At 40.7% G+C, this 14,462-nt stretch overlaps 1 protein-coding gene across 1 annotated transcript; it reads left to right on the top strand.

Moving 5' to 3' along the window:
- Window positions 1-770: 770 nt before the first annotated feature.
- Window positions 771-11,663, top strand: polr3k (polymerase (RNA) III (DNA directed) polypeptide K). The gene is made up of 3 exons (XM_076264889.1): window positions 771-1,042; window positions 11,251-11,338; window positions 11,428-11,663. Exons 1-3 carry the CDS (start codon window positions 932-934, stop codon window positions 11,553-11,555), a joined length of 327 nt encoding a protein of 108 aa, XP_076121004.1. The 5' UTR covers window positions 771-931; the 3' UTR covers window positions 11,556-11,663.
- Window positions 11,664-14,462: the final 2,799 nt, after the last annotated feature.

Here is a 14,462-nt window from a genome sequence, read left to right as displayed (position 1 = left end):
GTTAAATAGGCTAGGGTCACCGAATATCTGCATGAAGGTTATACACAAATTTCCCAAATCATAGAGCTCAATACCCATTATGCTTTATCACACCAACATAAATGTAACCTATAGCTGCAGATTTCAGATAAAAGGGTTTGAAATTAAAACTCTGGGTAGCCTGACAGATGGGATTTTGATTTTATGTTTTGTGTAATGTTGCATATTTGTTGTGAGAGTGAGATCATGCTACATGGTGATTTTGCATAGGGTGAAGTCAGGTAATTTGGGACACTTTTTGGTAGATCACAAATACTTTCAAACAAATACTGGGTTTTTTTTGTCCCAATTTACCTGATTCATTAGATAATCACTTAAAGCTGCAGTTGGCAAGTTTGACTAATTGAATGGACTTAGCCAAAATTGTTAATGTTTACAACTCTCATGCCCCTCCCCCACTACCACCGAGCACTCTCTCTCATTGAGTTTGTGCTCGTCAAGGCAGTGTAGTGGAAAAAAACAGAATGACAGAATCTGGAAGAGGACGACAGTGCTTAGGCCTATTAGCCTATTATTCAGTAAATATTACAAAATTGACTCTAACAGTGTTCTTTGTGGTAGGCCTAGGTCGTCTGAGTTCTTCTAGTAAACTATAGGAGCAGTTTCGGCATTTGTTAATTTAAAAAATCTAAAAAAAAAGACATCAAAGTTCAACGTTCTGCACTCCAGCCCACTAAGTGGCAGTAGAGTGTGGTAGCCTACTAAGAACGGAAGTTTCATCACTGAGTAGGCTCAACAATCTTTGGTGTTCTTGTATATATGAAAGCAATTCATATAGCTAGAAACGGGGTTGCCACCCGCCATAAAACTCAAAAAGAAGAAGAAGAAGCTAGAAACGGGCAAATTATTATTTCTGGATTAACAACCTGAATGCTTACTTATTGAAACGAGGATGCTTCTGTTTTGTCCAACTTGTGGGAATGTGCTAATTGTTGAGGAGGGACAGAGATGCTACAGGTTCGCCTGCAACACATGTCCTTACGTGCACAATATTACTAGAAAGGTAAGCGTAGTCTACGTTTTAATGTGTAACTTGGACACTTGGAAGATTCAACAAGCACACACGCACGTGTGTTTTACGCATGCTGATTAATTGCTGAATCGCATTGCGAATTAGTGCTGTCAGGTTCAATACTTTTTCCGATGGTTTTTAATATTTCACAAACGTCTGTAAGTTAGATGTTCGTGTTTGAGGTAACCTAAAGACCAGCGATGTCAACTCGAAGGCACAGCTTTTTGTGTCCCAGCGTCATGTGGTCAGTGACTGCTCCACAGTTGCATGCGTCGCAGTGCTGGAGACGTCCCACATATAACAAATAATCCTGTTTAGATTAAATATGATCATTAATTGTGGTGCTTCAACTTTGGTGACCCACCTCTCACCCAAACAGTAAGGAATGTTGATTCCTCCAGAATTGCGTAGTACAGGCTACAATGAAATACTACACCAGTTTCCAGCCCTCTACCTATTCGAACAGACGTTATGGGCTTCCAAAAATGGCAAAAGATGAAATGTGAAATTCCAATGTGTCAATTAGGGCCGTGGCACCCGAAATTCAAATGGATGCCACAGGCAAACCGTTTGAGATATTGACCTGAAACTTCAGATTCCTTTGTTTGGTAACATAAGGCATATATTCACCGCTTTTCAGCAAAATCTGAGAGGTGTCATGTGCATGATACCCCGATATTGGCTGTTTTCGGAATGACCCAAGCGTTTTCATCTTTTTTAAAAATTTTTATGAAAAATGGCAAGTCCAAAATTATTCATACCCTTTTAAAATAATCAATAGAAACATCTTTATTTGCATTCACAGCTCTCAAAATAGTTCATATAACACTACCAAGCCTCTTGGCTCCAGGGGCGGAGCCAGACATTGTAAACATTCGGGGCTTAGCCCATTTAATTTTTTTTTTAAAATAACCCCTTAAATAATGACTTCTGGTTAATTTTGTGTAAACTAATAGACACATTGAGACTTAAAAAATGTGAAACTAACATTCAACAGATTCAAGGTATCTGACTGGCACTACACTGTGTAAAATTATAGTTTTGGGTCTTTCAAGAGGCAATATCTGTTCATATCTGTTTAGCATGTCCTTAGTTAATTAAGTGTTTCTTATGGTTTGTATATTATAGTATTTGTTTATTTTCATTAGGCTATTGTTTGATATGACATTATTGTTTATTATTGCTATTCTCCTTAATGTAGTCTTACAAACATTTTAAAACTTTCACTATTCATTTTACCAATGTATTGTTTTTATTTGTATGTCACTTTAGACAAAAGTGTCTGCCAAATCCCATAACCATAAAACTCTCACTAGCAGGCGACTCACTGGTTGTAGAAGGGCTTAGATGAGGATTACAGATGTTTTGGCATTTAACATGTGGTGATGGAATCAGGTTCATCTTATGTAGTTATATAATAAACAAGCTTAGCCTATATGGATTTTGTATTAGTATTAGGCTATTCATGCTGTTGCATTTATTATCCACTAGGTGGTAGTATAAGCTGAGTAATGCATTGTTAGCTAGTACAAATTACCTCAGATCACTAGATTAGGGTTTGTCAAGTCATCATACAAAGAAGGCTTAGTTACTACTGGTTTCATCATTGTACACCTTGATCCACCAAATGATCTCTTCCTCCTGCTGCCTTGAAACATTAAAACTAAATCTGTCTTAGTGTGGCCCAACATTTGAAAAAGATAGACAGAGGAAGTAGTAGCAAAATGCATTATTATTTAATGCAAAGACACAAAAAATGTAATTTATGTCAAATGTAGCATAACATATGATTTTACATGCCTTTCTTGGACACATGCTATCATAAAGAACTGACAAAAGCGTTTTCTCGTTTTCTATTGGTGTGTTTCTACTGAGGTGGCAACATAAGGCTTTACCGACGTGTCTTCAATTGAGCAAATCTGTCAATAACATCATGACTTGTGGAATCCAGATGCTCCTTTTCAATTGACATAACGGCCAGGTCATTGAGTCTGTCTTGGCCCATAGTGCTCCTTAACCATGTGTGAAGACGCCGTAAGGCACTGAAAGAGCGTTCACAGCTGCAGCTGTTGACTGGAATTGTCAGGGCAACTTGGAACACAGCCTTCAGGGTGGGAAACATATCTGCATCCAGCATTTGGAATACAGTGGCCGTGTCAGGGATAGCCTCTTTCTCCATCTTTCTCTTGATGAAACTTTTAGCCACCAGGAGTTCTTCTGACCTTAATTGAATCTGGTAATGGCTGGCAAGGCTAATGAGAGCATCTTCACAGAGAAAGGTCTCTGAGGTTGGGTTGCAGGCTTGAATACCTGACATAAGCTCTTCTCCCACACCTGAAAACCGTTGGGTGAGCTCCTGTAACATCCTGTCCAGGCACGGATAAAAAAATATGATGTCTGAGGTCATCTGAGCCTGTCAGGTTTGATGTTGACCCACAGGCTGACTCCACTACAAAACCTTCAAATCTTTTTTGCTTTTGCCTGGGAGCAACAGGGATCTGGATGTCGTTTTCCTCACATAAGGCCATGGCCCTCTTGAACACCTTCAGCACTAGCTTCTGTTCTGAGCTCCGTCAACGTTTGAAGGACTGCCATCTTGTACTGGACAGCTTTGCCCAAGTCAATACTCTCCCCCTGTAGATATCTGCAGACCTTCAGTTATGCCGAGGAGTTTGGAGAACATCACCAGCATGAAGAGCATCTTTGGTCTACAGAGCTTTGACCGGATGCCTAGAGCCAAGGTTGTGTCCATTGTGTTGAGGCATGTTAAAATGGCAGGGAGGGATTTCAGGACAGCATTGACTGACCTCACCTGGCATGCCCATCTTGTTGTGGAGAGGTGTATAAGTTCAATGACCCTAATCCAAGCTGTTTTTGGATTTCCATAAACTTGTTGTAGTTCACCAGGGAATTGCTAAAAAAAAGTGTACACACTCTCCAAAAGCTCAAAGAATGCAGAGGCTTCTGGGATTGCCTTGCATGTATAACACAGGACAAGGTTCAGCTCGTGTGCATAGCAGTGCACATACACTGCTTCAGGGTGTCGCTCTCTAAAGCGGGCCTGCACCCCCCCCACTGCTCCACTCATGACAGATGCACCACCATAGGACTGGGCAACACACAGCAGATCACCCTAGGTGCACGACTGTAACAGTCCCTCAATGGCATCTGTTATAGACTTTGCATCAAACCCCTGCAGTTTCTGTAGCCCAAGGAAAGATTCCTTAACTCTGCCTTCTTGCGTCACAAAACGCACACAGACCGCAAGCTGCTCTGTGTGTCTATCTCTGGCCTTATCTGCCATTACAGCATACATTTTGGCTGCTTTAATTTGGTTAACTATGCTTCCTGTGATCTCTTGTGAAACAATCCTAATCATTTCATTTTGGGAAAAATGAGAGAGATAGGTGCTATGTGAAGGGGGAGTATAGCTTTGCAAGAATGGATCAAATTATTTAAGGAACTTCATGAATTCAAGAAAGTTGCCTTGATTCTGGCTTGACTCCTGCTCATCATGCCCTCGGAATGGGATACCTTGCTTTCCGAGAATCTTGGTTAGAGCTGAAATTCGGCGAAGGTATTGCCGCCTTTCTGAGATCTCTGCTACACTAGCTGTTTTAAGCTGTTCAATGACATCACCCTGTATTTTAGTGGTTTTAAAGCTATGCCAGCAGGTCATGGTGGACATATGGAGGGTGCTCTTCTCATGCTCTCTGAAGGTATCCAAAGCCCTTTTCCAATTGGAAAACCCAGAGCCACTGAAGGCATCCTTGTTGGTTCGGATGTTCTGCTTTCCAAAGATGCGACATGAAAAGCAAAATGCTGAGTTTCTGGCTACAGAGTACTCCAGCCATTTAAACTGCTCAAACCAATTTTTGTTGAATGCTCTTTGTTGAGCTCCAAACTGACTGAAGGGATATTGTGGGAGAAGAACCTGCTTTGGGCCACTTTCTGGAGTCCCTAAATCACACCCTGCTGTTCCACCTGCTGCCCCTTGCTCTGAAGTTTCATCTTCATCTTCCCTGATTTGGTCACTTTCTGGAGTCCCTAAATATCCTGTTGTTGCCCCTGCTGTCCCTTGCTGTGAAGCTTCCTCTTCCCTGATCTCATCTGTGTGACAAATATATAGAATATCTTATACTATAATATACATAATATTATGATATAATTACAGTATGGCCAGTCATCATGATACAAGGGTATTTTAGAAGGAATGCATTATCATCTTTGACATTTCACTGCATTTCTTACTTCCAGTAACTATATGCATGTGACTAAACTTCCTTGTATCATCTTGACATAGGCGTTTCTAAATTATATTAATTTTGTAATTTAGCAAGATTATTCATAGGTTTCATCAGGTCCCTTTACACAGGTGCATAAAATCAAGCACCTAGATTATGAATGCAGACTGCATGGTGCTTGATTAACACACTTATGGAAAGGGCCCTTTCCTCTCAATATATCATTGTAATGTTTTTTTTTTTTAGTTAATAATTAGTTAGGCAGCCAAAACAACATAACATGACTTCAATATTTATGTGGACTCTTGGATTATAAGATCTGTGGTGGTGGATAGGATATCAACAAGGTTTTAAGGTAGGCTAACAGTTAACATTCTTTTGTGCAGCAACTGAAAAGTTGACATGGGCAGATAGGCCTAACTGTTAATGGGTTTTTCTGACATTTCAAAACAGTGTAGCCTAATTTCGAGGATCACTTTGTTTTGGGAGCTGGAATTTCTTATTCTGCAGTAGGCTTAGCTAGCCTATGAGAGTACTGAATTTGCCTTTTCCGCCGACGAACGAGGACCTTTAACGTTAACGTTAAGCATTTAGGGAGCTAGCCAAGTAGCCTAACGTTAGCCTGCCTAACTGACTGAACGCTCTTAACGTGAAATCACCAACCTGAAACAACACCATCCGTCAGTTCACTGGGCGATGCTGTTGCTTGAACGTTGCTGGGTGGTCTTTTGAAAAACGTTCTAATATCCATAACGTTTCAACAACATGTACACAAAGTGTTTTATCACAGACTGTAAAAGTGACAGACTTCTGACAGAGGCTTTTTGGAACACTGAAGCCATGACGTAGCGTTGTCAAGGCAGCATTTTCACTGGATCTAAACAAATCAATCTAACCATTGAAATCACCATAGCGGATAGCCCAGAGACCTGGCATAGATTGTGTAGCAAGTCAAATTATTTTTCAATATTGGGCTTTGAAAATAAGGGATATATTTCCTCAGTAATAGAGCATTTTGTGACATTTATAGAGAAACCGAGGGGAAGTTATATTGGAAATAAGAGTTGCCGGGAATTTAAAAGACTAAAAAAAGATTCGGGGCTTTTGAAAAAAGATTCGGGGCTTAAGCCCCCTAAGCCACCCCCTAGCTCCGCCACTGCTTGGCTCCATTCAGGACTGTACCTTTTTAAGAGCAATCCAGGTTTTGAGTCAGGAATAGGGGTGGGCGATATACATCGTCTGCGATAATATCGTGATTGTTGTTTTAACGATGTGCAAATTTACATTATCGAGTATTTAAATTACTTATGGGGAAAAAAACACTCAAAATCACGCATTGAAACCCCATACTATCACTAAATCCAGGAGGTGTATGCAAGAGAAGCCCCGTTGCAGCAGAGCAAGTGTCACATGATCGCTAGTGGGTCCACGTTGTCACACGCAGGCCTAATGTTTATTTTGTGTAGCGAGATCCAGACGTAACCTACTTGGGATTTTGTGCAGCTACTTCTGTTCACGTAGCATTAATGAGTCACATTTTTTCCTACATGGTATTATATGGAGAGAAAACATTTGCCTTTGAGTATTTTAATAGTCAGTTGTAAACAAAGAACTCTTCTCATGTAACCCTTTTGTAAATGAACTGAAGTTCGCTCTAAATATCTACGTGTATCGATTATGCTAACCGTTAGCATCTCTATGGGATTTCTCATATACATTAGCCATAAGCTAACGCATTAGTTTCTATTCTGTAACTTGGAATGCTAGCCTACATGATTTCTCTTAAAACAAAACATCGAAGGAAATAACTTATGTACTCTGTTGGTCTGCTTAGTTTTACAGTGAATCCTAAGTAAAGGTTTTTGAAAGGAACTTCAGCTTCAGACTTTCTCTTGGGAAACTGTTAGGCCTAGTCATCTTCTTTAATGTAGCTGGCTAGACCATGCCACTGCCACACAAGTGGGTAAAATTGGAAATGTGTCAGAGTGACAATGCATTGGTTGATTTGGTTAAAAAGTCACAGAATAGGTTATTGGTTATTATTGTATTGATGCTATTCATAAATTATGAGCTGTAAAGTAATTCAGACTTCTACATTTTTTTTTTTAAAGGATGGACTAATTATCGTTATCGTCAAAATCACAAAAAATATCGAGATATTATTTTTTGTCCATATCGCCCACCCCTAATTCCCACAAGGTGGGTGCTCTGAAAATGAGAACCAAAATGATTTTTCAGACTTGTAAGGTCTGCTGTTCAGACCCTGAAGGAATTTATTTTCTGTTCATTGTTTTTTTGTGAGTGTTTCTACTTATCTCAGTAAGGAAAATAAATCAAGAGCCTATGCTGAGTACAAATATGTCTTCTGAAGGCCTAAACAGAGCCCAGCCAAAAACTCCAATAAAATTTGTATCAACTTTGAGGGACAGCTATGACCATGCAGGATTATCCAGACCAAACATGACGATTTTGCTACATACTATTCCTATTTATGTACCAGCATGCAACATTTGAGCCTCCTACATGGTTTAGTTCTTGCGCTGTGGGCTTGTGAACTTTGACAAAAAAAAGAGGCCGACCAAAATCGACACCCCCCTCCCCCTGTAAAACTGGCTGTATCTTGGAAAGTATTGATCTTACATAGAGTAATTTTACAGTGTGTCTCCTGGGTAACATGGGTAGTTACACCTGGTAATTTTTTCAGATTTTTTTGAGACCTACGTGCGTGGGCCCTGGTTCAATTGACGTGGAATGACCCCCCTTGTTTTAGTGTTACCGTTTACTTTGAGAAGTTCACTAGGTCCCTTTGTCTGAAAAACACCCAAAACTAATATATTTTTTATAGCTATTCTCCACTTTGGGGATGGTATTTTGGTGGTTGAAATTTTCACCCCATCCCAAAATGGATCACTTGGTCATCATGTACAGTATGCTGATCATGGATCACTCTTCTCCAAACATGCACAACTCAGCTTAACCTTTATATGGGCACACCTGGACAAAGAATTTAGCCTTCGCTGGATTTTTTATTTGACCCAGGGACATGGCCTGCGATTGGCATAAAAAAGAAAGCATTAAACCCAAATGACGCCATGTCTATTTCGATTGTGGGGGTGAGAAGATTTATTACACATTGTTATCATACACTGCTCAAAAAAATGAAAGGAACACTTTGAAAACACATCAGATGGATGGACCAAAACACAATGTCCAAGACTGTTCGACTGGATTTAAGTCAGGGAAGTGTGGGGGACAGTCAATGCTATCAATTCCTTCATCTTCCAGGAACTGCCTGCACACTCTCGCCACATGTGGCCAGCCATTGTTGAGCACCAGGGGCCTCTGCACCAGTACAGGGTCAGCCAATGTGTCTGAAGATTCATCCCGATACCTAAGAGCAGTGAGGGTGCTGTTGTTTTGCCCATAGAGGTCTGCGTCCCTCCAAGGGTATGCCTCCCCAGACCATCACTGACCCACCACCAAATCGGCCATGCTAAATGATGTTGCAGGCAGCATAACATTCTCCACAACATCTCCAGACCCTTTCACGTCTGTCACATGTGCTCAGGGTGAACCTGCTCTCATCTGTGAAAAGCACACAATGGCGGACCGGCCAATTTTGTATTTTATGGCAAATGCCAATTGAGCTCCACAGTGCTGGGCAGTGAGCACAGGTCCCTCTAGAGGCCATCGGGTCCTCAGGCCACCCTCATGAAGTCTGTTTCTGACAATGTGGTCAGAGATATTCACACCAGTAGCCTGCTGGAGGTCATTTTGTAGGGCTCTGACAGGGCTCCTACTGTTCCTCCTTGCACAAAGGAGCAGATACTTGTCCTGCTGCTGGGTAAAGGATCTTCTACCACACTGCCCAGCTCTCTTAAAGCAACTGCCTGTCTCCAGGAATCTCCTTTTGAGACTGTGCTGGGAGACACAGAAGTCCTGGCAATGGAATGTATTGGTGTGCCATTCTGGAGGAGTTGGACTACCTGTGTAACCTTTGTAGGCTCCAGGTACTGGCTTATGCTACCAGTAGTGACACTGACCATACCCAAATGCGAAACTTTTTGTGAAACTGATTCACAACCACCTCTGTTACGTAACTGGCCAGACCAATAGCTTACAAGTTTGATAGACTTGATGCTATACTCCTATGAAAAAGTGTTCCCTTATTTATTTTGAGCAGTGTATATAACTAGACCCACCACTGTCATTATTTAAACGTTTGTGATCATTAATTTTTCAATCATTTTGGATAAATGATGATTTTGAGATGATGTTGCAATCATTAGATAATTTACAGTTTCCCATAGACTATAAGGCTATATATAAAATGATGGAATATTAGGATCACAGAGAAGAACAAAAATCCAAATTCCTCTGCCACTGCAGGACATATTTAACTTAAATTTAAAGTACGCATATTGACTAATTTAAGACATATTGGTCCCTCACCAGATGACCACTGTCGTCATTAGTGAAGATTGCTTTGCTTCATCACTGTGGCGGTGTTGCCTTTCTTTACAATTATGTCTTTTACATACTCGCCATTTCCGACCTGTCGTGCGACAATGTGATGTCACCATGTGATGTAACCATTTATACTCGCGCGTGGTGGTCGCGACACTAGTTGCAATATTCTCCTAAACAGAGGTGTTGCTGTTTGTTGCTGTTGTGAAAAAGCTTCGCTTACTTTACACGGTAGAAGAAGCAATGAAGACTCTCTAGTTGCCATGGTGAATCTGTGATCGGTGGCGGGGTCAATTTGAGGGAGCCGTGAGCGCGCACTTATCAAGGATATGTTTCACCTGGCTTGATGAATCCGTGTCTGCTCATCCTGGCTTGGTCTTTGTGTGCAACCAATTAAGCCTGGACACTCTTGTTTTAGATTCATTGAGCTTAGCTCAGTAACTTGTCCTGGATGTCTTAATTCTACTATTGTGCAACGGGCCCCTGGTGAGTTTCTCAGAGTAAACGGTAACACTAAAACAAGAGGCTACATTAAGATTCTAGAGGAAAAGATCAGGCAGTGTGCCGAGAGACCTGCCACAATAGGTGGCATTTGACCATTAAACCACACAATGATCCAAAACATACAGCCAAAAAAGGCAAGAAATGGTTAACAGATATCAACATTTTAGAGTGGCCTAGCCATAGTCCAGACCTCAATCCGTCAAAAAGTGAGCACGAGGCCAGAGTGATGGCAAATAATCGTTCCTGCCTCAAAACCCGTTTTGCTGCTGAAAAGGTGCGGTCTAGAATCATTGTGGAGACATGGAGAAGCTTGGTAGGTATTATATGAACCATTTTGAAAGTTGTGCAAATAAAGATGTTTCCAGTGATTGTTAAAAAAGGGTATGAATAAATTGACACACTATTTTTTATAAAAATGTTAAAGACAAAAACACTTTTTCTACCACATTCTTACATTCTACAGTCTTACAACCACAAGGTTGTGTCATTTTTAGTCAAAACAAACATATTGGTCAAGAGAAAATCAACTTTAAATCAGTATTTGCCAGGGGTATGAATAATTTTGTTCTTAACTGTATGTGAGGGTCCGGGGGTGTCCCCCCTAGGAAAATGTATGAAATAATTTTGAACCCCGACCAGTAGGCACAGCTGAAGTGCCCTTGAGCAAGGCACCTAACCCCTCACTGCTTCCCGAGCGCTGCGGTTCATGCAGGCTGCTCACTGCGCCGGGATTAGTGTGTGCTTCACCTCACTGTGTGTACACTGTGTGCTGTGTGTGTTTCACTAATTCACGGATTGGGATAAATGCAGAGACCAAATTTCCCTCACGGGATCAAAAGAGTATATATACTTATACTATACATTTTTTGTACATTCACATTGTTACTTTCATAGCCAAGAAAGGCTGAAGTGGAAAGGGACAGGGTTGTAGTACACATTTTGTTGATTGATGCTGTCTCGGGCCTTGTGGTTTTGTAATTATAGGTAAACAACAGAAAATATCCAAAGCTAAAAGAGGTTGATGACGTGCTTGGAGGAGCTGCAGCATGGGAAAATGTTGATTCCACGGCAGGTATGTTGTGGTGTGTTTTTGTGTTTTCAGTATGCTTCAAGTATGCGGTCACTGTATCACAGTCATGATCTCTTTTGGCTCTTTTTTAGAAAAATGTCCAAAGTGTGAACATCCAAGGGCTTACTTCATGCAGATCCAAACTAGATCAGCTGATGAACCAATGACCACCTTCTACAAATGTTGTAATGCTCAGTGCGGACATAGGTGGAGAGATTAACATACAAACAAAGTCTTGATAAAGTACAGGGAAAACTATTATTAAAAATGTTTTAATGTAAATACAACTAATAATGAATGTCATTTATTCAATAAAATATTCACAAAAGTTATGGTCTAGATGTGATTTGCTTCAGTAGCTGAAAAATTGAGTCAGATAATGTAAGAACGTGTTTTTGCATTAGATATGAGGCATTTTGCATTTTGTGTGAGCAATAGTTGGATTTGTGTGTATGTTACAGTATGTTTACCTACCTGAGTTTTACTTGTATTCAACTTAAGTGATATTGGTCACATTTACCTTTTAAGCTTACTGATTTAAAAATTGTTAATTCACCCACCAATTACATATCTCTCATCTCATATGCCATGCCAATACTCTTGGCTTAATCTTGGTTTCTCGTAATATTACCATTGCTTTACCAGTCTCTCTCATTGTTCATACACGTGTAAACCTGTGAGCGGCCCAACGCAATTCTCATCCGTGGGAGCATGTCTGTGCCATCTCTCTCCTTTCAGACGGTATGCAAGGGCTGATGGCTGGTACGCACACACTAGGGGTGGAACGGTACATGTATTCGTGTATTGGGCTGATGGGTGCCTATTGCCGACCTCACAGCACATCAACGGTTAGACCGAGAATTCTCGTCTTAAATCAAAATTCCACTGGAGCTCCAAGCGGATTGGTACACGCAGCCTTACACAGAGGCGATTCTAGGGTCTGTGGGGGCCCCAAGCAAAAATTCCAAGGGGGCCCTACCGACAAGTGTTATCACCATTATGTTATATTACTATTAGGTTATTATGTTAAATAATAAAAATACAAAAAGCGTATTATAAAAATTCTTATATTTTGACATGTATCTCACAAAATATAATTTTGAGTGCATGGTGTATGCACTCATAATGATTCTCTACAACATCTTTTTACTGCATTGCCATGAACAAAGTAGAGGCAAAAGAGGGGTTTCTTTGTTGAACAAATTGGGATGCAATGTGAGCCTTGAATTGGATGTCATGCAGGAATTAGCTAGGATCTCAAAAACGAATTATGAACATGCTTTGCCATAGAGAAACACACGATAGCGTTGGATTATAAACATGCTTTGCCACAAAAACAGACAAAAAAATCGTAAACGTGGGGTAAGTCCAGCTATATGAAGTTATTTTGTTATTAGGGCCCGAGCACCGAAGGGCGCAAGGCCCTATTGTTTTTGTAAGGATTATTATTATTATTATATTAACTTTGTCTCAGAGCGTTTTCCTTTTTTGAGGTGGTTAACATGGTCGAAAACGCTTGAAATTTGGCACACATATCAGGTGTCACGCAAAGCAGTTAGGTACAAGAGCTTGGCCCTGGGCGTGGCCCAGGGACTCAGTAGCGCCCCCTTAGGTGATTGAGGCAGTGGTTGGCACATACTTTCAGCTAGACGCATCAAATTCGGTAGGTATGTGTATCTCCCCAAGATGAACAACTTTCGTATGTACAATGCATTAGCCACGCCCAACAGGAAGTGAGGTATTTGGGATTTTGTGCGGACTAAAATGTGATGAATTGTGATGCCAGAAGACGTTCTTCCCATCGGTGAAAACGCATGAAATTTGGCACACACGTCAAGAGGTACCATGAATACACAGGGGAAAAGCCTTGGCACTGGGCTTGGCCCAGGAACTCCATAGCGCCCCCTTATGTCACTGTGACTTGTGGTTGGAATATAGTTTTAGATACACACACCAAATTTGGTGGGTGTGTGTAACTCCCAAAAACAATCAACTTTTGTATTAACATGCCATTAGCCACGCCCACAGGAAGTGAGGTAATTGGGATTTTGTGCATTGTGGACATGATCGATCAATTTTAATGTACTCCTCCTAGACGATTGATCCGATTCATGTGAAAGTTGGTATACATGATGCCAATATGCTTCTGATTCTAAATTGTGAAGCTTTTTTTGATATGTTGTAATTTGACGAAATGGCGAAACTATGAATTTTAATACCCTTCCACGTTAACAATAAATGTCTCTTAATTCACCATGCATGGCTTGAAATGTTTTAAATTTCACAGGTCTTTGAATACCATGGGAGTGATGATATTCACATGCCCATAATGCATATTTTGCATAGCGCCACCACCTGGCAACAGAAAGAATGGCAATTACACTGATGTCACATGGTCAATTTTAACATACTCCTCCTAGACAATTTGTCAGATTCATGTGAAATTTGGCAAATATGATGCCAAGATGTTGCTGGTGTTAAATTGCGAAGGGATTTTTGATATGTTGTAATATGTCATGATTTTAATATCTCACCCTATAAACAGGAAATGTGTCATAAAGTCACATTGCATTGAATGAATGGTCTGAAACTTCTCAGGTTAATAGATATTATGATTATGATGATATTCTGACACCCAATGGGCCTGCTTGGCATAGCGCCACCACCTGGTCAAGCAGGAAATGTGCCAGAAATGGAAAATGCCTTAAGTGATTGATCTGAACGTTTACAAAAAAAATGGATATCATTATTGTGATGATATTCACATGTGTAATTTCCATGCCTAACATAGCGCCACCATCTGGCCAACCAAAAAGTGTATCAGAAATGTTCTTTGCTTAAAATGAATGGTCTGAAATTTCTCAGGTTAATATATATTATGATTATGATGACACACAATGGGCCTGCCTTGCATATTGCCCCACCTGGCCAAGCAAGTAAATGTGCCAGAAAATAACATGCAAAAACAAATAACACACATATCAAATATGTACATTTTACAAATGCACCACGTCGGTGCTTTGTTGGATTCTGAAATGTCATGGGTTGCGGCCCGCAGGTGCTCGGGCCCGCCATTGCCGCTTGCGGCTATATTTAGGGCCCGAGCACCGAGAGGTGCGAAGCCCTA

Source organism: Alosa pseudoharengus, unplaced genomic scaffold (assembly GCF_046254945.1).
Source record: "Alosa pseudoharengus isolate Yale_2024_CS ecotype anadromous, Long Island Sound unplaced genomic scaffold, YU_APseudo_1.1 YU_APseudo_1.1_scf_4, whole genome shotgun sequence".
Lineage (NCBI taxonomy): Eukaryota > Metazoa > Chordata > Actinopteri > Clupeiformes > Clupeidae > Alosa > Alosa pseudoharengus.
Note: the sequence above shows the minus strand (reverse complement) of the source record. Positions and strands in the feature narration are given on the sequence as shown.

Coding starts and splice junctions, on each gene's coding strand:
- polr3k (XM_076264889.1), top strand. CDS start 932: ATGCTTCTGTTTTGTCCAACTTGTGGGAATGTGCTAATTGTTGAGGAG. Junction 1,043..11,250: donor TGCACAATATTACTAGAAAG/GTAAGCGTAGTC, acceptor TTGTAATTATAG/GTAAACAACAGAAAATATCC. Junction 11,339..11,427: donor AAATGTTGATTCCACGGCAG/GTATGTTGTGGT, acceptor GCTCTTTTTTAG/AAAAATGTCCAAAGTGTGAA.